Consider the following 24664-nt stretch of genomic DNA (forward strand, 5'->3'; position numbering starts at 1 on the left):
ACAGAAGGAAACTAGGGGAACGTGGACTCGGGGGCGGAGGAAGTAGTGAGTGGAGTTAAAGGCAGCAGAGCCTGGCGGGGGATGGGCTGGGTGCTGGAGGTGTTCCTAGGAGTACCCATGAGAGGTAACTTGAACCTTTGCCATGTAAGAGGACTCAGAAGCTATTGACTAACTAGATGGTACCAGGTGGAGGACTGAGAGGCTATTGACTAACTAGATGGTACCAGGTGGAGGACTGAGAGGCTGTTAACTAACTAGACGGTACCAGGAGGAGAAGTGATTGGGGAACCAAGAAGAGGATCTAGGAGGACAGTTTAGAATCCCTAGTCCTGGGAAAGGACAGGTCAGGGTAGGGCAGGATGAGATTGGGATGCCGTCGAGGAGGAGGTATGAGAAGAAAAACTGAAGAGATGGGTGTACCCAATCCACAGAAGAGCCAAGACAGGTGTGGGCTTGCGAGTCAGGCCAGATGTTTACAGAAACGGTGGTAAGATGTAGGCCAGGTCAGTTCCTATGGGGTCAAAAAGTTTGCGACTCTGCTTCCTCCCTGTAAAATGGGCTCCAACCAGTTTTTGGGTTTAGGCTTACTTATTTTCATTTTGTGTGTATTGTTTTGCCTGCTTATATGCTCACGCACTACATGCATGCAGTGCCTATGGAAGTCGGAAGAGGGCATCGGATCCACTGGAACTGGAGGTACAGCTGGTTGTGAGCTGCCATGGGGTGCTGGGAACTGAACCCTGCCCTCCTCATTGCAACAAGGAGCAAAGCTGGCATCAGGGAGAGCGGCAGGTGGGCTGGCTGCATGCTGCCAGCTATGATGTCTAGTGTAGCTTCTGCCATTTGGAAGAGGCCAGCTCTCCTGCCCCACTTTACACCTACCCGAGACCACCCTCCTCCTCTCAGCCTCTTACAGCAGGACCCTTGCCCTCACTCCCACCCCTCCCACCTGGGTCTAGAACTACTGCCCTTATTTGAGCAACCGTGATCTCCCTGCTACAACTCCTAACCTCAGACTTCATTCTGTGACCTTCCTCCATCCAATCCCATCTTCAGTCCTTTACCAACACTACCCTTGACACCTAGAGTCCTGAGACATTCCATTCCTCCCTGTCCTGAAACCTGTCAGTGTTGAATAGAGGAAGCTCATGCCAGTGACCTGAGTTAGCTCCATATATACACTCTCCCAACTTCTTAGCCTTCCCAGCCTACTTTTAGGTGTGTTGGAGAAACCCATCAATTACTTGACATGGTGCTGTAATTCCCGAACTATGGAGGTGCAGGCAGGAGGATCAGGAGTTCAAGGCCAATGTTAGGTCCAAATCTTTCTGGAATAAATGAAGTCCTGCTATATATCCCCTGCCCCTAGGGGGCAGGAATCTGCCCCCTAAACTGTCCATGAAATAGTGGACAGCATTTTCCCATCAGGCCACCTTTTTTCTTTCTTTCCTTCCCATTTTGTGATTCCTCAAGGATCACCAGTTTCAGGCCTCGCCCTGGATTGCTGATTTCATATGTGGGTTCCTCAGCTCCCATGCTGGCCAAAGTGATGGAACCAGCAATGGCTTCCCAAAAGGCCTTCCTAAACCAGACCCAGCTGATGAAACTAAGGTTGTCCTTTCCGGTAGAATGACCCGAACTTCTGAACTAGAGTCTTAAAACATTGTACAGTCCACAGTTTAGTGACAGGCAAGATGCTCTCTCAGTGCGTGAATTTTCAGAACAGCAGACCTCACTTAAGTAGAAACCAGCTGCTACCTGTGCGCTCAGAAACCCTCCCACGGGGGCCACGCTCTACGAGGAAAAACAAGGCACGGCGTGACTGCATTGCAACTCTTTATTAACAGTACGTTTGGAAGTGGATAAGGCAGTATGTCTGTATGGTTGCTAGCATTTTCCTCGGACCACGAAGCCAGCTTGGTTGTTTTAAGAAGGATCTTCTGAGCCCTGTTCTCCCGAGCCGTAGGCACCATCCCTGGGGTTGTATCACGATTTTCTTTCAGATGGCAGACCTGGCTCAGTTGGTCAGTCAAATGATCTCACTACTCACTACTTCAATGTCTAAGGCCAAATATGGTCAAGGACTTGAGTCTAAGAGGGCTTGCTGTTCACAAAGGTGTATAAAAACCATCTTTTGTTAGAACCAAATGATGGAAACATGCCTTCTTTTTTTTTAATTGACATTTATTTTTTGAGATCAGGTCTTGCTAGGTAGCCCAGGTTGGCCTTGTGTCAGATACTCCTGGCTCCTGGATTCTTTAGATGCCTCCATCAGACTGGATTCTTTAGATGCCTCCATCAGACTGGATTCTTTAGACGCCTCCACAGATTACTTTATTATTGTATTTCCAAGTCTCTCTCTCTCTCTCTCTGTTTCTCTCTGGCCTGCTGTGGAAGATGCCACCACTGCATCTTAAATTTTTAAATTTCTTTAAATATTCCCATCAAGGCATTGTGGCCTCTGAGATCAATTTGCTGTTTGCCCAATTACTTAAACCTCTCAACAGTCCTTCCTGGTTTAATATTGCTATGAAGAGACGATGTGTAGAAGTAGAAAGGATATACTATGTACAGGCATAAAGCTCTCTCTGACCTTACCGAGGGTTATGCAATTCATTTGCATTTGGTTAATGGTATGCAGATCCATTACTCTGATATGTGAAAGTTCATCCACCTCTGACGGTTAGAGCTTCAGTTACAATCACCCGATGAAGTAAATGTTCCCGTACGTTCAAGGTCCAGATACAAAGTATTTAAGTGTAGGCATTGGCTGTTTTCTTCCACCAGAAATCTTCAGGCATGTAACTTCAGAGTACTGAAAAACTCAGCCACTGCATGAAGAAAAAGAACCGAACGGCCATTCAGGGATGGTGTTAAAATGAAAGACCTTATAGGTCGTTTTGAGTTATTCTGGAAGATGGCTGGATCCGAAAGCTTACCAAGGACTAAGACAGCATGCCCTAGCGGTTTATTCTGCCAACGTTCTGGAGTCTACATTTAGAAGTGTGAGGATTTGGGTGACTTGAACCAGCGGCTGTTGTAGTATTGAATACACGAAGGGTGGCATCCGGATAACATGTGAACCAGCTTTTCATCCCTCTGCCTCAACACACCACATCAGAGGTTCATTTGGGGCTAGTGTGGTGGTGCATACCTTGAGTTCTAGGGAGGCAGAGGCAGGCAGATTACTGTGAATTTGAGGCTAGCCTGGTTTACATAGAGAATTCCGGGACAGACAGGGGTCCATAGTGAGAACCTACCCCTCTCCCCCTCAAAAAATGGTTTGAGATGTGGACACTGTTTTCAGCCTTGGTTCTATTTTTGGTTCTATATTGAAATAACAGGAACTCTGGCAGACTCTAAATTGATTGGAAAAGACCTCCGGGGTGATGTAACCCACAACTGAGGTTGAAATCATGAAAGTCACTGCATAATTAAGGGGCAACTTTCTAGACATGGCTCCTCCTTGGCAACGTCTCCTAAGGATCTTTAGGAACCTGGGAAGGTAAGTGAAATGGAGGGTATGTGTTCCTTAGGAGATAGGAGGGGGCTGATCAGCAGACAGGCCAGTATGTGTAAGCAGGGACTGGGTGGGGACTCAGAATTGGCTATCCAGCAGGAATGAGAAACAGACCAGTTTCTGGAACCTAGCCTGCCATGTTTCATATTCTAGTTTTACCGACTTCCCTTAAATTGCAGGCTCAGGCTAAGGATGCTTTCCAGGTGATAAAACATATATAGCTCTAAGCAGCTGGGCATTTGTAACTGGTTAAAAGGTTTCCACTGGGATACGTGTACTTTACAACATACAGCAGAACAGTGAGCAGCTGTTTGAGCTCCGGAGTTCAAAATTCAAGAAAACCAAACAAATGGCTAACCCTGCCTCCCTGCCATTCGGCTCTCCTAGGTGACATGGAGAAGTAGCGAACAGAAGTACTATTCCCACCCAGTACTGCATCCTTCTGTGCAATGCCCGGCCAGGCTCTGGGACCAACTGGAGCCATGTGGGTCTTGGATTCTCTGCTGATGTTGATGTTTTCTGCAGGGCTGGGACTTGAACCTGGGGCCTTGTAAGTGCTCAGCAGGCTCTCTGCTACCCAGCTGCTTCTGTGTGTGTGAGCCTTCTGTTAGCAGGACTAAAGGAGATGTCCCTGCTTCGTTTTTGGTGAAGTGGCCTACCATATTGCCTTAGATTGATCTCAGAGATATGTTGTTGTGTTCCAGACACATAAACCTATCATGACCTGTGACAAATATACACATTGTTGTTAGCTTCCTTTCAAAGGGGAGAAAGAGTAGAGAGGAGTATTTGTCCTAGAAAATACTTTAAGTAGATATGTCCTATGAATGTCCCAGAAGTCAGCCTGGATTCTACACTAAGGGTTTCATTCTACAAGCACACTCCTTCAAACGCTGACCATTTCTTTCCTCAGCCATCTGGTATACCCAACCTTAGTTTAGCCCAATGCTATGCTCCAGTCAAAGCTCATGGGACGAGAGAGCCAGGTGTGTTTTCCTAGGTTGGAGAATCAGCAAGTAGTTCAGAAATAGCAACTCAAAGTGCATCGTGGGACCTCCCAACCATTTACAGACCTATTCCCAACAGACCAGAAAAAATCCAGAAGCAAGTTTTCAAATGAACGTCATCCTAGGAGCAGCCTATTTAGGTCGCCCTAGGATCAGTCTGTTCAGGTCAGTTACCCCAGGAACAGTTTGTTCAGATAGCCCCCAAAATAGCCTGTTCTGACCCATCTTGCAGCAGCCTTCCCAGGAGTCAGGGTTGGTGTTGACTTACCGAGATAAGGTCGAGCTGTATCGTTCCAGTGTTCTCAGGGTCCAGCTGCTTGAATATCTCTGTGGAGGGAGGTCAGGATGTGAGAAATGAGGGAGCAGGGCTGGAGCAGTGTCCAGGGCTGCAGTTGACTTTTGTGGGATGCCACAAGCTACTACTCTTTCCTGCTTCCCCCGTTTAAGGAAAGGGAAATTTATTCTCAATTCACAGACACATCAGTGACTACTGCACCCCCGGTGAAGGACGAGATAGGTCAGTGGGTCTCAAACACCCTAACTCTGCCACCCTTTAATACAGTTCTTCATGGTGTAATTGGCCATAAGACTATTTTCGTTGTTACTTCACAATCAGAAGTTTGCTACCGTTATGAATTGTAATGTAAAAAAAATCCGTGCTTTCCTATGGTCTCAGGTGAGACGTGTGAAAGGGTCATTAAACCCCAAACAGGTTGGGAACCACAGGCTGAGAACCGCCGAGAGAGGCCTTTACTCCAAGTAAATGTTTAAAGCCACGTACTGAATAGTATTTCCAGCCGAACCAAACACCGCACAAAGTTGTCAAAGTCGATGATGAGTTCGTCATCTGCAAACCGGGCAACGATGACTTGATGAAGTTGACAGGGCAGCTTGAAACCTGGAGGAGAGTGGACAAGGGACATCTGTGAGTGTCAGGCCCACTGCTTGGCTCTGTCAGTGTCAGGCCTACCATCTAGCTCTTCTCACGTGCTGTGGAACCAACGTGACTCTCTCTCTCTGTCTCTCTGTCTCTGTCTTCATTACTTTGTTTTAATATTTTTAACATGTATATGCGTGCACCTGCTTTTCTATATGCGCACCACCTGTGTGCAGTGCCTGCAGAAGCCAGAAGAGGGTGCTGGATCCCTAAGAGCTGGAGCTGTGGTTGTGAGCTGCCCAGTGTGGGTGTGGGTAACCAGTCAGTCCTCTGTAAGAGCAGCAAATACTCTGAACTACCAAGCCATCTTCCAGCTCCCGCACCACGTGACACTTTACACCTGCTATTGCTCTTGTCCATGGGCGGCGGCTGGTTGAACTTGCAATGCAGCCCCTTCTGATGTTTCTTTGGTTTCTGTTATTCTATCGCCCTGGTCTATTTCCTCGATAACAAGTGAAGCTCTGGGTCTGCTTTTCTACAATGGTCTTACCACTCTGTATTGATAACCATGATCCCATCTTTTGTAGTTAGTTCTAAATCAGCTTGGAGATTAGTCTTAGGAAGATTTAGCTCTCCCAGAGGACTGATTGTGACAGACTAATTAATTTTAAATCTTCCTTATGAACTGAAAAGGAACTTCAACAGGCCGGTGGCTGTTGGCAGCATTTCCCAGCTTCCCTTGCTGTAAGAGACCCTGAGAGCAAGTTCTGGCCGATAGTGTGTGTGAGCAGAAGTCATGTTGTCCCAGATCCCTAAGCAGTGGACAGGAGGAGCCTGGGATGCTAACAGTAGAAGCTCCACCCCAACCTTGGATGCCTGAGGGAAAGATGCACCCTGTTTCGAACCACTGTTGTTTGGAGTCTCCTGTAGTCAGATTTGTCCTCAAAGCACAGAAGTCTCCTGTGCTGGTCTTTGCTAGGTTCACACCCTAGTTCACACACCAGACACATACACACACAGACACGCATACACACACAGACATGCATACACACACAGACATGCATACACACACATACACACAAACACATACACCAGACAGACACATACATATACACACCACACACACATACATACCCACACATACCCCTACACACACACACCAGACAGACACACACACACACAGAGACACATACACACACACCAGACAGACAACACACACACACACCCCACACACATACTCCCACACACAAACCACACACACACCACACACAGACAGATACACACACACATATACCACACACACATACATATACACACAGACCAGACACACACACCCCATACACATACATACACATACCCCACATACACACACATACCAGACAGACACACACATACACACCACACACACACATACATACACACCAGACACACATATACACATACACACCACACACACCAGACAGACACATACACCAAACAGACACACACATACACACACACACACATACATACACACACCAGACAGACACACCAAACAGACACACACACACATATACCACACACACACATACACACACACACACACACACACACACACACACACACATACACACACCAGACAGACACATATACAGCAGCAACAGCAGAAAAGAGTGTGAGGAATACGAAGAGGGATACACATGCATATACACATGCACACATACACACACAGACACATCAAGAAAGACACACACACCTGAAAGCTGACTGGCTTCACCTGCTTGCTCTGCCAGGCTGTTCCCGGGGACAGAACTTAGGGCCTTGTGCATGGTGTAAGAGCTCTACCTCTGAGCTCCATTTCCAGACCCAGAAGCAAAGCATCATTATGCCGTATGCAGGAGCTCAGCAGAAAACACGGGCTGGGAGGTGTGGGTCTAAAGCATTACCTGCTTCTTCCAAAGCCTTCCGCATCTCATAGGAATTCATGGTTCCCGACCTGTCCACGTCGATCTCTCGGTAAATTTTCTGGAACATGAAAAATGCTTATTAGAACTGTGACCCAAAGCAAAACAGGTGAGGTGTCAAGGTGCCTGTTAGGTGTGTGCTGAGTGGGCTCGAAGGACTTCTTTCTACACAGCCTTCTCGGGAAACTCTTGACAGTGACCTCATTTCTGGTCACCAATCAGGCAAATGATAGGACAAGGCTATGTTACTTGCTAAGTCCTTGCTTTGCCTGGTTGGTCAGCATACAAGCAAACTTCACCTCTGCTGAGTTCCGCGAAATTCAATTCCCTTGGAAATGTGCCCCTACTCTCCAGAACCATTACACCTTAAAGCATATGCCTAAATGTCCCCCAGCACTGACCTACCCACCCTGGGGTACCCAGGGCCCTACTTGGTATTTCTGAATCTTCGTCCAGAGGATGTAGAACTCCTTCAGCCCCAGCTTGCCGCTCCCATCTTCCTGCCCTCGGTTAAGAAAAGCTCTGGAGTAAGCGGTCCCTGGGTACAATGCCATCTGGTTGGCCTACAGGCTGGGCCTGCTGGTCTTCCCAAAGCAAGCATAGGGAGGTTTCACTGAAGGATCTGCCTTTTGCTTTTCACACCCTTGAGTTTCCTCAAAAGGGAGTAGCAGGAAGGGTGTGTGTGTGTGTGTGTGTGTGTGTGTGTGTGTGTGCACGCTGTCTGCTGACTGAGGGGCTATGGGGCCCCCAGATCGTGATAACAGTTTGTTATGAGGTGACAGATAGATCTGGGCCCTTGAACATTATTCGAGTATTTTGAAGGGGCATCTTGTGAAGGGGGTGGTGTCATAGGTACATGCCGTGTGGCCAGTAGACACAGTGTCAGAAGTTTGGACTGTTCAATCACTGAGCATTAGAGATGGAGAGAGAGAGAGAGAGAGAGAGAGAGAGAGAGAGAGAGAGAGAGAGAGAGAGAGAGAGAGAGAGAGAATGCTCAGTCTGCTCCATGGACAGGTGGGCATCCCCGAGAGGCTAGGCCAAAGAGAAGGAATAACAATGGAGGCGGGCCTTCATCTTAGGGTCTAGAAACTTTTCCGTTTGCTTGTTTGTCTGAGAGGATTTTTCTATGTAGCCCAGGCTGGCCTTAAACTGGAAATCCTCCCGCCTTGGCCCCACCATGTGCTGGAATTGACACAAGTGTTCCACCACACGCGGCTTTAAAAGGAAATCTCGCTAAGGACACAGATTCCTGTCAGGCCCACTGTGGTTTAGGGAAGCTCTGCTTAGGAAAAGTTGGAGAACGATGTCACCCAGGAAGCCCCCGAGGCTGCTCTGGGCAGAGACGGCAGGTGTAGGGTCCAGGTTTCTAGCCCCAGACCTGACAGGCTGCCTGTCCACAAATCAAGCCTCTGAAGGCAGGTGGGGAGTGGACTCCTTTCCTTTATCTGAGGAGGCAGGCTCCACTCTCTGGAGCGCACGAAAGGATACATCCAGCATGTCCACCATGATCTTACAGGTCTCGATGCTGAAGCCATCTGACTTGATGTCTTCGCCTAAAAGATAAAATAAAGAGTATGAGGAGCCTCCCAGACCAGCACTGTCTCCCAGAACTTCCTGCAAAGGTAGACATGTCCTTCCTCTCTGCAGGCCACTATGACAGCAAATCGGATTACTTTAGCCATGTGTGACTGGCTGTCAAACGGGAACGCACAGAGGGTGTTAAGTGTACTTGATTTCTTTGTATAACTGCCATGGACAAACAGGGTTTAATATTAAAGTAATATTATTCTTTTTGAATAAGAAAGTGACTGGACTTTTTAAGCTTTGCGATGGAGTTTGGCAGGCTTCAAAGTCAACACTTCCGCCTCCCAAGTGCTGGGACCGTAGGCATGTGCCAGCACACCTGGTTACAGCTGAACCTTTAAATGCTGACAGGGTGGGAAAGTGCCTATGGTCACACACAGCCAGAGAGCACGTGCGTTCATTGTAGGCTCTGAGCAGAGAGAGGAAGGCCGAGGGTCCACTGGTCCATCTGCAGACCGGTGTGTCTCTGTCTGAGGTGACAGAGAGATTGGAGGACTCAGAACCTTTACTAGGTTAGCTCTGTGTCATTGGTGGTGGCATGTGGTCTGAGACTCTCGTCACACTCCCTACGGACTTCACGAGGAGCAGCTCTGCATGTGTGTGTGTGTGTGTGTGCGTGCGTGCGTGTGTGCGCGTGTGTGTGCGTGTGTGTGTGCGTGCGTGTGTGCGCGTGTGTGTGCGTGTGTAATGAGGATGATAGTGATGTGTATGTATGATGGATGTATATGCATGCGTGTGAGTATGGACGGGTTTGTACCATGACACATGGTACAAGTCAGGACAGCCTGGGGTGTCAGTCCTCACCTTTCACCTTGTTTGAGACAGGGTCTCTTTGTCGTTAGCCACTGTGGGTGCTAGACTGAGATACCCACAAGCTTCTGGGGTCTCTTGCCTCCATCTCCCATCTCACCATAGGAACACTGGGGCACAGGTGCATCCTACTGTGCCTGGCTCTATAGAGGTTCCAGGGATTCAAACGTGGGTCCTCATAGCAGCCCGGCAAGCACTTGAGCCCCATAGCCATCTCTCCAGGCCACAAGGAATAACCCTTTTGGTGATGTCTTTGTAGAATATTTGGGCCTACACTGTATTAAACTTATTCCACTAGACAGCAATCCATTGTTCCATGTAGGGTCATGAGGCTGTGTGGGGACACTTGGGCAGAAGGCTGGAGTCACCAGACAGGCAGGGGAGGGGCCTGAGCTCAGCAGCCCACGCTTTCCCTCAACTGGGAGCAGGCTGGACCAAGCATGGCTTAGCTCTTCTGCATCCCAGCTGTGAGAGACAAAGAGACTGTCTTCTGCATACACTGCAGCCAACTGAGGAGCCCTCTGACCATCCTTGGGTCTGGCAGTCACTATTCTCCCGTTTTAGAAGAGGAGCGTGTAGCCCAGCCCTGGCGAAGCCCTGTCTGGATGCCGGCTCCAGCCACCCTCACTCTGACTGCTGAGTGATCTATGAAGCACAAATGCTCTCCTATAGCTGTTTGTTCAGGACCCATTGTCTCCCATATCTGCAAGGGACACACACCATGTCTGGAATACCCTCCAGACCTTGGGCTATTCTTTAGCTCTAAAACACGAATTTCTTTTATCCAGAGGGGTCGAGTGGGAGGTCGTCTGGTCTGGCGTCAGATGGAACGGCAGCCCCTGGAGGTCACGAACGTCCCTGATGACTGATAGAGCTGATACTCAGGATGTCACAGTGTGTGTGTGTGTGTGTGTGTGTGTGTGTGTGTGTGTGTGTTTCTGATCCGCATGACTTCAGGCACTACACACTGGCTAACTACTCCACTATCCTGTCAGAAGCATCGTGACTTGTAAGGGTTGAGGTGGGAGAGGTTTATTTCCCCTCTTCTCTAGGGATGAGCAGCAGCAGGAGGAGTGAGCATCAGTCTTTGATAATTTCTTACTTAAGGAACAGCTAGCAAAGCTGTCATGGTTGATCACACCCATAACCTCAGGACTCAGGAGCCTAAGGCCGGGAGATTGCTGTGAGATCAAGACCAGCCTGGGCTACACACTGAGTTCAAGGAGGTCATTCTAGGCTACAGAATGAGAGAGACCCTATCTCAAAGCCAAAAAGGCCATCAAGACGGGTCAACAGGTAAAGGTACTTGTCATCAAGTCTGATGACCTAAGTTCATCGTCTAGAACCCATACTGTGGAAGAAAAGAACAGCTCCTGCATATTGTCCTCTATGTGTGCAAGGTGGCATTCATGTGCATACACACATATGTGTGCACATACATGTGCACATATATATATATATATACATGTAAAAAATAATACCTATATATTTTAAAAGGAAAAAAATTAAAAAGTAATAGCTATAAGATTAAAAAAAAAAAGCTGACGATAACCTTGACTCTGCCTCATTCTCCGATCTCTACCTAGTCTTGTTCCCTGCTTTATGGAAGCCTCTGACCTGGGCCTGAGCATGTATTTCCAGAATCTAGACACCATTTACTTGGTCCCATTGGCTCAAGTGAATTGAAGCTCATTTAATTCAAGGTGGGGTGTTGAGACTTTGCAATGTATCTCTCCTAGTCTGTGGGTAAGATGGCGTATTGTCCGTCATTCTGGCCAGTCAGTGACAGGTGCCCTCTCCCCTATGTAGACAGAGAACTTAGGAACTCAGGACTCTGGTGCCCACCCTCTGGGCTGACTTAGCCTTTCCTTACCAGCTAGTCATTATAAGAACTTCTGTTTACAGCATGCAGGCAGAGTTTTAGATGTTATCTCACAAAGTAGTATTTAACCACTGGGAAGAGGAAGTCACAGTATGTCTATTTTGGATGGGGTGGGGGTAATCAGACGGGTGGTCTAACTGGGTTTAGATCACAGAGCGCAACCATAGAAGAACTTGGATTTCCTCTGTGATCTCTAGACCCAGGAACCTTTGCCCTAGATTATGACCTCACTCGGAGTCTGCTCCATCCTGTTCCTCCCGTGTTGGCAGTGCAAAGGTCATGCTGGTGTAGGAACAGAGAGTGATGGTCTAGCCACAGCTGCTGAGTTGGCCCATGTCCCCTCACATCTAAAGCGGGAAGAGTAGGATAAGGGATTTGTAAAAAGGACACTTACGCTTGGCTAGAACTCTTCTCAAGATGGTCTGCAGCTCAAAGGCAGAGATCTCCGCATCCTGTGGACGTATGACCAGAACATCATTATGGGCTTCCCGGTAGGCGTTGGGCGAACCACTGTGAACACCTTAAGTGGTTAGCATCTTTTTTTTTAAAGATTTATTTATTTATTTTATATGAGGGCACTGTTGCTGTCTTCAGACATACCAGAGAAGGGCATCAGATCCTATTACAGATGGTTGTGAGCCACCATGTGGTTGCTGGGAATTGAACTCAGGACCTCTGGAAGAGCAGCCAGTGCTCTTAACCACTGAGCCATCTCTCCGGCCTCCAAGTGGTTAGCATCTTAGCAATGCAATCTTGACTGCATTGTTAACAACCTAAGTGATGTTGGTGCTGCTGTCCCCAACCTACACTAAGTACTTCCCTGGCTTGTTTTTAGCATACTGTGGTAATGTAGGTTAGGTCTAGTCAGTCACCCTTTCTCTGTGGCAGCCTCGTCCTCCCTAACCATCCCTCCTACCTGGCAGGCTTCCTCTAACCTCTACAACTCAGACTTTGGAGTTCCTGAAACTGCTTAGGACCAGCCATTTCCTGGGCCACCTTTTCTGGCCTCTGTGGAGAGGATGCACCAGGTCCTACAGTGACTGGATGTGTAGGAAGAAGGGGAGATACCTGGGGGAGGGGTACCTCTTTTCAGAGGAGAAGGGGAGGGGAGAATGGGGGAGGATCTGTGTGAGGGAGTACTCGGGGAAAGGGAGGTCTGATAAGGAAGGAAGGAAGGAAGGAAGGAAGGAAGGAAAGAAAGAAGGAAGGAAGAAAGAAAGAGAACAGCCATTTCCAAGACGGCTCATCTCCTCTCTGGGGTCACTTGCCAGGGTTCCTCAGTGTCCTATCTCAGGTCCAGCTAACTCTGTTCACTGTGTGTGTGTGTATGTGTGGGGTATATGTGGTTCAGTCAGTGGGGATAGTAAGTTTCTCTGATGCCCCTTCCCATGAGAAACTGTGGAGAGGGGACAGATGGTGCCTTAGCACAAACAGCATCTGGCTTAGCACTCTGATAAGTCTCTTTCACGGTTACACTAGAGAGAGCTACACAGTGGAGGAGGACACTTTGCTTCTGGAGTTGCTGGGAAGAAAGGGCTGATTGGCTCTGTCATGAGACTGTAGGGCTAGGGAAATATTTCAAGAAAAAGACAAGCAAGGCTTTGGTGTAAACTCCTTACATTCTGGAGGAATGGGTCCCTTCTATCTCAGGTATGTTTATGGAGGCCAAGATTGGGAGTCAAGTTTCCTGTCACCGTTGGCATGGGACAGAGAGGACACAAAACAGCCTCAAAGTGAGGGAGAATCTCATGGAAAGAAGAGCAGAGCCATGGCTGCCCTGGAAGACAGCAGAGGGCTTGAGAGGATATGAACAAGGAATGCCAAGCTAAGGGTCTGAGCGACCGGTGACAGTTCAGATTTTGCTTGGTTTGCTTCCTTTCCCCTTAGATGGAAGTCTCCGCCAGGAGATCACTTTTCTTTTGAGTCAGCAGGACCTTGATGACACCTACCTCTCCAGCCAGCTGAGCAAACAGCCTTCTGAATCCATCTCCAATGTCCTCCTCATTGGCTTCAATCTAGAAGGTGAGACATAGAAACAGGAAATGGGTTAAAGGGGAGATTGACAGCAAGATCCCCAACCCCCCAATTTCCAGTCTTCCTGTCCCTCAGGCCAGAATTCTAAGGCTCCTGGGCTTACAATGAATGTCACTATGAGGAATTAATGATTTTGTTTTGTTTTGAGACAAGGACTCATATAACACAGGCTGGCCCCAAACTCTTTATGTAGCTGAGGATGGCTATGAGTTCCTGATCCTTCTCCTGTGTGCTGGGATTACAGGTGTGCGTCACCACACCTGTCTTTTGAGAATTTTTTTCCTTCTCGAGACAGGGTCTCAAGTAGTCCAGGGTGGCCTTGAACTCACTGTAGAGCCAAAGATGCTTTGAACTCTTCATCCTCCTGCCTCTACCTCTTGTGTGCTGAGATCACAGGTGTGTACCACCATGCCCAGGTAAGGTGTTTTGTTTTGTTTTAGCTAAAGCCCATGAGAGGGGGTGGAAACCACATGGCAGGGAGGTTACCCTTTAACTTCTTGTAATCCCAAGTATCTTTAATATTTAACTAAAATGACCTTGTATGGTCTACTCCAACAGGAGCCCAGTGGAATGTTGTGGAAAGTTTAGTCAATTACAAACCATTTGGTGTTCCACTGGGTACGTATGAGAGGCACAGGATTTCAGCAACTATGATCCAATCAGAGTCACCTTGGGGACTCTGAGAGAGGAAGCAAGACCCCCTTCCTTTCTCTAGCCTATGGTACTTTTACTCAGTTCTGCTAAGACTGGGCCTTGGGTGAAATTCCTGAATTACACCTCTAAAGCCCTTCGGGATTTACCACTGAACCATTCTTAGAACTCTCAGAAAATGAGGAATCTCCTCATCCTTTGAGTCCATTTTCTAAATGATAAAAGTGAGGTTGAGGGTTGGGGATTTAGCTCAGTGGTAGAGCGCCTGCCTAGCAAACGCAAGGCCCTGGGTTCGGTCCCCAGCTCCGAAAAATAGAAAAAAAAAAGTGAGGTTGAGCAAGGGGAATGACCAGAGCCCAGCCTGTTTAGGGCAGCATTAGTGATTTGTCCTTCCCTATTCCCACCCTCCAACCTCACCCCGACCCCCCTGCACACGAATAATTGGGCTTTAATGAGCAAGAGTCTGACTGGCTGTAGCCTGGCTTTCAAAATGTCTTCACACAGCCCAAGGGGTGCCCAGGCCCCCACAGTGGTTTTGCTCTGTCAACATCCTGTGTGTCCACCCATCAATGAGCAGAGTTAGAGAGTTAAGGAAGAAATACCTCTTCAATGTTGGCCTCGATTTCATCATCGACAGTTCTGGAAAGAGAAGGATATTTTGTTACTAGAAGGCTGGGGAGGGTGAGCTAGAAGTATTGCAGAAGTCACTCTTGGAGACAGAACAGCAGTGTTTACAATGAAGCATGCTGTGGCAGAGGGCATCTCTGTACCCGGTTTCTGTGATAACACAGCCTCTTGGCAACAGTAGCCAGGGTAGAGATACTTTGTTGGTTTTGGGTCTTTATCAAACAGCTTCCTAAGTGGTCCAGTGCAAGGGCTCTGGGACTTGGCTTCTGGCTGGACAGTTTCTTGACACCTGTTTCATTGCTTTGCTTTTTTTTTTTAAAGTGCTGAGGTCTCACAATGCTGAGTAAGCACCTGCCACTGAGCTACATCCCTAGTCTCAAAGGACAACTTTGAAGTTCCATCTAAAGCATCCTGTGCCAGGAGAAAACTACCTAATAATTGCTTGCATGAACCTGTGACTCTGTCCCACATTGGGCTGGAACAAGCCCTGTGGAACCTAATGGCAATGTTAGCTTACTTCCACACAGTCCCTTCCATAAGCTGGGTCCTTCAGTGAGGAGACTTAAGCCTAGGAAAGCTTTACTTGGGTGCCTGTAGTCTTAAACTAGGTTACTGAGAGCCCCACCTGCAGGCCTGAATCGTCACAGGAGGGTAAAGGGACTTCCAAGTGCTGCTAGCTGGGATCTGCAGTAGGTTGGCTGTCCCAGGTCAGGGCAGCATCTTTGAGTGGCAGAGAGCTCACACTGGGGGCCTTTCCCTGGGAGAAAGGCAGCATAGGGTTTGACCAGAGCAGGCTGGACACACTGGGATTCCCAAGTGAAATGACTCAGCCCTTTCCCTGCAGCAAGCTTCAATGAAACAGGAGGACCATGCTGGGAGGGAGCCACCACCATGCTCTAGTGGCATTTACTGGTTCACAACTGTTGGGAACGGAAACTCTTTCTCTTGTCATGTAGTGTCTTGAAGCAGAGGTTCCATGGTCTCTCTTCCAATGCCTCTTCCCTTTCACAGGAGGAAATGGGTAGAGACTGGCCCATGCCCACCCCATCAAACACAATCTATGGGACCTTTGGGTCTTAAGCAAAGGTTGTCCCAACTGTGGTTCCTCCAGAGTACCCTTGTTCCTGTCTTTCCAATTTTGTCTCTACTGCTGGGGTCCCTACAGTCTTACAGTGATCCTCCTTTGGTTTACAGTGTCCAGAGGTGGTTCTGTCTGCTGGCTAAATGATTTACATGGTGACAGGGGTGGCAGAACTGAGGCCACAGGGACAATGGTGGGAACTTGTCATATCTGCCTAAAAGGTTCCACCAGAGACTTCCTGACTAAAACTGGGAAGGTTTTGGACATCAATACTATCGATTACACATAACCTGGGAAAGCCAGGGTTATGCCAGGAGTGGGCTCACAGAGGGTATACATGGGCCATTAAAATTATATTAACAATTGGTAATTCATAACAGACTGTGGCACTGGACTGCAAGCCACTCACTTCCCCAGCTTCCCTGTTCCAACTTAGCATGTCCTGAGTGCCTTTTCCCTTTGCTTCCTTGAGTAGAACTTTCAGAGTTCTCCAGCCCTACACTGACCTGCCAAGTAGGTTGGTGTTAGAGAAAAAGAAAAGTGAAGGGCAGACCAGGGCCAGAAACAGGGAGAGGTAACAGAACCTACTGGTAGTCAGCCTTCTTCTCTGAGAAGACTCGGATGCAGAAATCGCCATTCTTGTGGGGCTCGAAGGTGGAAGGAACAAGGACATATTCTCCCGGGGGCAGCTTGAAGCGGTTGAGGACCTCCCGGAGGTTGATGAAGGTATCTGACCGCTCCCTGGCTCGGGTTGTCAGGAAAAAGTTTTTGCTGAGGTGGATGTTGGTCTGCCCTGTTAGCTGATGGTTAAACAAAGCAATGAGGAAGGAGCTTGCACTTGTGTCACGTTCACTCCCAGAGGAATAGTGGGGACGATGCCTGGATCATTTTAGATGGGAAGTGAAATTTCCACCCTGAGCATCACACTACTGGTAAGGAGCTCAGGCATGACCAGGTATGATGGGAACACCCCTTTCCCATCCACCTCGCTCTAGGTGACAATCAGGGTGCCAGAGGTCCCTCCCTCACAACAGATCCAGATCACTTCTATGTTGTGTTTCACAGGCCGACAAAAGGAAAGACAAAGCAGAGAAAGGAGCCTGGCTGTCAAACTAGATGTAACTCAAGGCTGGGCCCACAGCACAATAAATCTTAATTGTCTATCTGAATGGCCATGGGTGGGTCCGGGCACCTGGTATGGCCATTTAGTAAATGACCTTTTGAGTCCCCTGGCTCCTAGGCACTTTATTACTGTTAACTGTGGCCTACTGTACCCCAGTTCATGCCCACAGTGCCCAGAGTGGTTGATGGTTAATTACTTACACTGGAAAAGAAAGCAAGGCTCAGAGAGAGTATGTCAGGCATAGAAGGTCACATAGCCTGAGAGCTGCTTCTCCCCGACCCCCACCCCAACCCCGCCTCTGCTTGTTCTCAGGGCTGTGGGGGAAACAGTAAGCACTAATGAACTCTCTAGATACTTAGCCCTGAGCTTACTCCAGTCAGCCCCAGAATTGGAGCCACTTCCACATGGCCTCTGCAGGATCAAGGGCTCATCCCCAGCCACCAGCCCCCTCCGAAGCTCCCACTACTCCTTGAGATCAGGTTGGCTAAGCCTCAATCTTGGTGGCAGCTGGAGGCTTGGGGACGGGGACTGACACATGCCAGACGTACCTCCTCTGGGACCTGAAAAATAAAGGAGGACTGGTTCAGATTTGGAGAGCTGAGAACAAACACATTAGCACTGTGCCCGACTCTTCACCAAGGGTTTTCTAGGTAGCTCCGGTGCTATTAACTAGGTCATCACTGTAACTCAAAGTAGCACATTGGAAGGAAACCCTTTTAGGATCCGATGATATGGTGGATGGGCCCTTACTATCATTCAGGCATGTGGTGACTTGTTTTTGGTCACCAGCTATCTGTGTGGATGCCCACACCCACCTCTTGCTCAGGGAAAGTAGGGCTGGCTACAGGTGGAGGAAGCAACAGGCCAGGGCAAGCCACACCCAGTCTGTATCTCCTCCACTAAGCCACTTTCTCTTATTGGCCTTAGTTTTCTTACATGTCAAATGGGACTGATAACTGCCAACATCCTGCCCAACTCTGAAAGCGCATGACTGGACTTCTAAGTGCATGCATGAGCAGACACAGTTCACTTGGCATTTCTGAGCTATTCTGCCCAAGTCCTGAGCTTCCGCCGTTTCAGAGGCTGAGAGTCCAGGGATACTTAAACTGATGTTTTTTGTCCAACCCCATTTCTCAGGTTGGTGGGTGGGGCTCAGATTGTCAGCCAATCAGAAGCTGCCATGTTGCCAGTGCGGAGCACAGGGGCTAGACTGCCTCCCTGACACCTAGTCTGGTTTCCGCAGTGTTCTGGGAGTGTGCTTGGAGTTTGTGGGTAGAGGTCTGGCTTGGTAATGTTTACCATTTCCCAAAGTCATGTTCAGGCTACCACGTGACCTTGCTAAACATGGAACTGAGGGAATGATGGGTAGCAGGGTTTGCAGAACCAGGAAGAGTCCAGCAAATGCCGGATTTCACTCACTAAGCAAAAAGGTATCCCTGAGGTCTTCCATGATCTGCTCATCTGCCAAGCAACGCCATGTTTTGTGCAGCTGAGCCCTCACATGGAGTCAGGTCTCCTAGCTCTAACCCTTATCTTGAAGAAGAGATTGCCTTGACAAGGCTGCCCCTCTGGCGCAGTTGAGCAGGCAGGGCTTTTCTTTGGCTTGGAATGACACCGAGTCCCTTGAGAAGTAAAGGACCTGTGAGAGCACAGCTGCAGCCAGCCAGCCCCTGGGGAGCCTAATGGCCCTTCTTTATCCTGTTGTGGGCTCTTGTTCATCCAGGCCAAAGACTTGGCTGGTCTCTGGCCATTAGGACCTGTTGGCTGAGCTCAGCCCTCTCAATACTTCTTGGTGTGCTCTAGAATATTCTGTTCTATTCTTTTTGAGTTTGCCGGGCTAACCAGAATGCCAGGACTAGGGGATGTGAACGGGGACACGGAGGTCTTTTCCAAGCACGGAACTCCCAAGAGGGTAGCTATGGGAGCCCAAGAAAGAGCCAGGAGGTCCCTGGGGACACAAACAGCTGTATAGACCTTGGGTCAATTACTGCTAAGTCTGGCTATGCTGGCTTCTTTATTTTGGCTTGGCTAAGTTCCCTGTCCTCTGTCTTATTCCAAGTCTTGCCTGTGGGGTCTATGTGGGGCCTGGGAGAAGGAAAGGGAAGAAAAGGGAAGGGAAGGGAAGGAAAGGGAAGGGAAGGCAAGGCAAGGCAGAGCTCCACCCATCCTCTGCCCATACCTCATAGATGCCGAAGCCAATGGTGTGCATGTCCTCACCCATCTTCCTCTGCCGCCGCCGATGCTTCTGGATGAGGCCCACCAGGAAGGTACAGCCCCTCTCCCCATCCTCATCATCTTCATCTTCTTCCTCCAGCTTGATTAGGTACTGAGGGTTCATCCAGAAGGTATCTGTGGAACAAGGTCAGAGGAACCCAGCCCTGAATAAATTTCCAGGATCTGAGAACCACGGTGGGTCTGGCCTTGTGGCTGGAGGTGGTGGGTCAAGGATGAGAAAAAAGGAGCTGGTGGGAAAAGAGGAAGCACAGAAGAGGCCAACGGCAACCTCTTAGATGGAGTGGCTACTGACAGAGACGGGCTTCGGAGTCAAATCTGCCTGCAGCTACTGTGAGGAGACAGCTTCCTTGGGTTCTCTCCTCTGGCACAAGGGTTCTTACAGCTCAAGCTGGCCTCAAACTTGCTTATGTGTCTGAGGATGAGCTCAAATTTCTGGTCCTCCTGACTCTCTACCTGCTCAGTGCAGGCATGGCAAGTACTAGAAACTGAACCAGGGATTCACTCCCATCAGAGTTACATTCTTGGTCCCCTTACAAAGTCTTCACAAAGGCTTATCACCCACATCATAGCAAATGGAGGACCACTGGGCTCCTGGCACAGTGTGCACCTCAGGAGGACCTAAAGCAGGAATGGTACTTTTTTGCCCTTAGGCTGGCTTGCCTTGGTGCTCCCTAAGGACATCTTTGCACACTGTGCCTGTCTTCCCCCTCGCCCTGCCATTCCTTTGCAAATGCAGAGGCCAGAAAACATCTTATGGTGCCTCTGCAACCCACACTTCCAAACCCCATATGCAGCCAGATACTGAGTCCCTCCTGTCTGAGTGCCTCCCATCCTTCACACAATGGCCTCTGGGGTTGAATTGGAAGCATGGTCTCGCAGTGTTGGCAGCCATGACACAACTGCTTCTTTAATCTCAGTTGTACTGGCACATACTCATTTGTGTACGAAGCTCTAGGCTACCTCAGTGTCACTGAGTAAGTACTGTTGAGTTAGGACGTCCCCAAGGGCAAGAGCATTCGCTCGGAGGTCCTTGAGAGAGTGTCTGCAGACTCCCCACCTAAGGGGTACAGGGTGTTTTTGTGGGTGCTAAAGCCTCTAGAGCTGCACTTGGAACTGCATGCTGGGACTGGAGGGGCTGGCCGGCTAGTCTGCTTGCTCTGTTGGCCTGGTGTACGACCTACAGCCTCTGTTTCCTCATCCGCAACAGAGAATCAAAATATGGCCATGATCTGCCACCAGAGTAAGAGTGACTTCATAGCCGTACTGCCTGGGTTCTAACCCCAGAAAGCTCTGTGACCTTGGGCCAGCCACTTCCCATGTCCCATCATCCTCAAGTTGGAAATGAAAATAGTTGAGTTCATCGAGAAGATTAATACACAGATGAAGCTCATTGGAACAGTTCCCAGTACTCTCTGTACACCCCACCCTATCACTGGCAGTGTCATGGAGATCAGACAGTGTCTATGGGACAGAGTAGGAGAGGACTGAGCCATCAAAACAGAAGAGATCAGCAAAGGAATCAACAGAGCAGAACAGAGGAGAAGCACTCTCCTGCTCGCTTGCTTCCTTCCTTCCTGTCTGTCTGTCTTTTTGAGATAGCATTTCTCTGTGTAGACTGTCCTAGAACTCACTCTGTACAGCACAATGGCTTTCAGCTCTCAGATCTGCCTGTCTCTGCCTCCTGAGTGTTGGGATTAAAGGCACGCAGCTACCAACACCCAGCTATAAACATTTTATAAGTAAACTTGACACACAAGAGGGTGACAGACTACAGCGAGAGGCTCGTGTGTCCCAGGATGCAGTGCATGAGGGCCTGGGGTGGCTCGTTATGAACTGGGGCTTAGCACTGCCTCCATAAACTGGATGAAGGCCATCAGTGGATGTGGGGTCCAAAGGGTACCAGAGCAAACGAATGCAGGAAGTAGTAAGGCTGAGAAAATGGAAAAATAGATGCTGAGACAAAGGCTGGTGGTGAGGGAAGAGAACGAGGGCCTGGGTGAGTGGGAGCCAACTCCCCCAGGCTTTCAGGCTGATGTGGCGTCTCTCTCCAGGTAGGAGGCCATGGGACTGCAACCACTCATGGTCATAACACTTACTTGGGTAATTCCTGCAGCCCCCTGCAGTGGAGCCTCGCCTCCAGTTCCCATCCATCTTGGTGAGTTTCCACTTCTTGTAGGAGTCACAGGTGAGGGTGTCCGGGGTCAGGTTGCAGATTTCTAGACGAGAGTAGTGCCTCAGGAAGTCACTGAAGGACATCCTAGCAAAGCAGAGACAAGGCGTCCTGAGTTACAGATGACACAGGGTCATCCTTAAACTTCTACCTGGTCAGGTTTGGGACCGCCTAAGACCCAGGAGTGGGCACTATGGCCAGACTCAGAGGGCCCTAAATGTAGTTCTGTAACAGCCACTTTCTAAGGGGTGATTTTAGGCAAATTGATGAGTTCTCTTTGCACCCCAGAGTTCTCATATGTGAAATGAAAGCCATGAATAGATATGAACAGAGACAACATCTGGGCTCACAGAGCAAACAATGACCAATGTAGGTGTTCTGTGGGGCAGTGCATACATGAGGGACCCTCTCTGCTCACTAAGGAGCCAGTCTCTTTCTATTTATTTTATTAAAATTGTGTGTTTGCGTCAGTAAGTTTTTGTGCCCTGCATACAAGCAGGAGCCTGAGGAAGCCAGATCCCCTGGAATTAGAGTTACAGGCAACTATGAGCTACCATGTGGGGTTGGGAACTGAACTCAGACTTGCATGAGCAGAGAGCACCCTTAACCACTGAGCCATCCCTTCCTTGGTGTTGGTTTTTTAATGAGCCAAGATGTCTATTTAGAGACTGGTGGGAGGAAAGGTCCCATCTTTCTCTGTGCTTTCTCTTGGGGTCTGAACATTTCTGAAGGAATTTCTTTCAGCCTTGGTGAGGTTGCCCAGGGTGTCAACCCCACAGTTGAGATGGACACATTGAAGAGATTTAAGAGTTGTTTAGAATCATAAAGAGATTTTTTTCCTTTGTTGGAGACAGGTTTTTTCTGGATAGCTGAGGCTGTGCAGCTTGGTCTCTGATGTGTGAGCCCTCTTCCTCAATTTCTAGAGAGCATAGAGGTGTACCATCTGCTTGGCACTTAGATGCATTAAAAGCAGCAAAGCCACAGTGCCCTACCACATGCCTCAGCGTGATGGATGCATTTCCTTTTTTTTTTTTTCCTTTGGAGCTGGGGACCGAACCCAGGGCCTTGCGCCTGCTAGGCAAGCGCTCTACCACTGAGCTAAATCCCCAACCCCAGTGGATGCATTTCTGACTGGTTCCCTGCCTATTGACTTCCCTGGAGCCTCCGCTGACTTACCAGAATTCTCCGTCCTCCTGCCGTTCTGTTAGATTTGCCCTTACTTCTGGGTCAACCGTGTTCCAGCTGGGGCAGCTGAAAAGCAAAGCAATAAGAGAGGCTTTAGGAACCAATGTGTGGTAAAGACCATTTCTCTCTACAGTCCCCAAAGACTGAGGCACGGAACACAGCCTCTTTGACTACCTACCAAGGGCCCAGGCCTCAGAAAGGAAGGGATTCTCCCACCTGGATCCAGACCCCATGGTGAAACGCAAAGCATAATCTAAGCAGCACAGAGCAAGGGAGACGTCTTGCTCTCCCGGACCATGGTGGATAGAAGAGTAGGAAATGAGCAAGGCCCACCATCAAGGGACGAAGGAGCATTGCCTGTGTCAGGGGAGATGCTCCTGGCAGATCTTTTAGGGGCAACAACTGGACATCCACCAAGGACCACCCCCAGGGCAACCTGGAAGGAAGTCTGCCCATAGGTGTTCCTCTGCTGAGGGCAGGGCTGCTTAGAACAAGCCAGGAAAGGGGTAGAAAAGGGGGACATGCACCTCGGGAAGAGTCGGGGGACCCAGCAGAGAGGCTCAATGGATCACTTGCCCCAGAGGGTTGAAGTTTAACAGCCCTGGGGAATCAATGAGTTCATCTCTGCTCTTGGTGCACTGTTCATGCCTTGATGTATTAGGATGACGGTGCCTTTTCTTTTCTTTTTTTTTCCTGTTTACATTTATTTTTTTGTGCGTGCGTGTGTGCTCGCTCGAATAGTCTAGCGGGGTGGTGGACGCTCTGTCATGGTGCCTTTGTGAAGGTCAGAGGGTAGCTTGTGGTTAACTGGTTCTTTCGTTCCTCCACGTGGGTCCCAGGGATCAGAAACTCATGTCATCAGGCTTGGTACCAAGCACCTTTGCCTGCTAAGCCATCTCACTGGTCTGTGGGGTGTATTTTCCCCAGAGGGCCCAGTAGCAGAGTGAGCATGAGCTGGAAAAGAACAGTCGGTCGGGCCACTGACTGTGAGGTAGGGAAAGAATGTAGCCTGCTGGAGGCCTGGGCAAAGCCAGGGCTGCTCAGTGCTGAGAGTAGTGATCTGATTGCGAAACCCTTTAGCACAGGCCTGGGGCACACGCAGTGTGAGGAGGGACCTCAGAACCTCATTTTTTGGCCTCACCCACAGTGCCTCCTCCCTGAGCTGCATTCAGCCCTCCTTGGCCCTCTTCTGCCCTCCCTGTAGGATGCACATGCTTCCTGGACCAACTCAGCTGGCCCTCCCTGTAGGATGCGCGTGCACCCTGGCCCGCCCACTCTGTTCCCTTCTCACTTGTCATTCCACTTCCCGGTCCACTCCACTTGTCCCCAGGGGTTCCTGATACGTATCAATTTCTGCAGGCTTCCTGAGCTTTCAACCTGAAGGATCCAATGAAAAAAAGTTGAAGAGGCTGAGGGCCACACAGGCTTGGGTGGGGGGGTTGGACCCTCCCCACCCCGCTTCAGATAAGTGGGTGGAGGAGGATCATGGAAGCTGGAAAGGGCTTGACGCTCAGATCACTCCCAGCCAGCCTTGGAATAATCAGAATTAAACCCCAAGCACCTAGGTCTCTCCCCAAGGTTCAGGGAAGCCAGTGAGACTCCATCACAAACAAAACAAAGCAAAACAAATACCACCACCTCCCCGAAAACAAAGGAAATGAGAATTAAAGCTCCCAGGAGCTGGCTCTAAAGACTGGGCCCTTTAATCTTTGTCAGCAGTGGGAGGGAGGCACAACCGGCCTAGCTCAACCTGGTGTCCGTGCTTGGGGTGTTACAGCTACACCGCAGTTAACTATAATAGGTTGTACTTTTGTTACAGGCTCTCAGAGGCGCTTTCTCAGTTGCTTAAAGGTGTTGGATAGAAAGGAAGATGCGGTTTGGGTTTCTGCTGTTGTTTTTTGTTTTGTCAAGGTTTCATTGGGTTACCCAGGCTAA

At 49.2% G+C, this 24664-nt stretch overlaps 1 protein-coding gene across 3 annotated transcripts in view; it reads right to left on the reverse strand.

The window, feature by feature from the left end:
- Window positions 1-1823: 1823 nt before the first annotated feature.
- Capn2 (calpain 2) overlaps window positions 1824-24664 on the reverse strand; it is a 50727-nt gene continuing 27886 nt past the window's right edge. Inside the window, exons 7-21 of one of the 3 annotated variants that reach the window (NM_017116.2) lie at window positions 24021-24106; window positions 22721-22795; window positions 21471-21631; window positions 19319-19488; window positions 17688-17699; window positions 16605-16816; window positions 14911-14947; window positions 13573-13638; window positions 12018-12075; window positions 8836-8900; window positions 7779-7847; window positions 7330-7408; window positions 5309-5425; window positions 4796-4854; window positions 1824-2831 (exon numbers count right to left, since the gene is read on the reverse strand). In NM_017116.2, coding sequence (NP_058812.1) covers window positions 2808-2831; window positions 4796-4854; window positions 5309-5425; window positions 7330-7408; window positions 7779-7847; window positions 8836-8900; window positions 12018-12075; window positions 13573-13638; window positions 14911-14947; window positions 16605-16816; window positions 17688-17699; window positions 19319-19488; window positions 21471-21631; window positions 22721-22795; window positions 24021-24106 — 1290 coding nt within the window. In that variant the 3' untranslated portion in view covers window positions 1824-2807. Of the gene's footprint in view, window positions 2832-4795; window positions 4855-5308; window positions 5426-7329; window positions 7409-7778; window positions 7848-8835; window positions 8901-12017; window positions 12076-13572; window positions 13639-14910; window positions 14948-16604; window positions 16817-17687; window positions 17700-18666; window positions 18668-19301; window positions 19489-21470; window positions 21632-22720; window positions 22796-24020; window positions 24107-24664 lie in introns of all 3 variants that reach the window. The other 2 variants (XM_087580489.1, XR_015635162.1) reach the window with 2 other exon arrangements.

Source organism: Rattus norvegicus, chromosome 13 (genome assembly GCF_021556685.1).
Source record: "Rattus norvegicus strain SHRSP/BbbUtx chromosome 13, alternate assembly SHRSP_T2T, whole genome shotgun sequence".
NCBI classification, from domain to species: domain Eukaryota; kingdom Metazoa; phylum Chordata; class Mammalia; order Rodentia; family Muridae; genus Rattus; species Rattus norvegicus.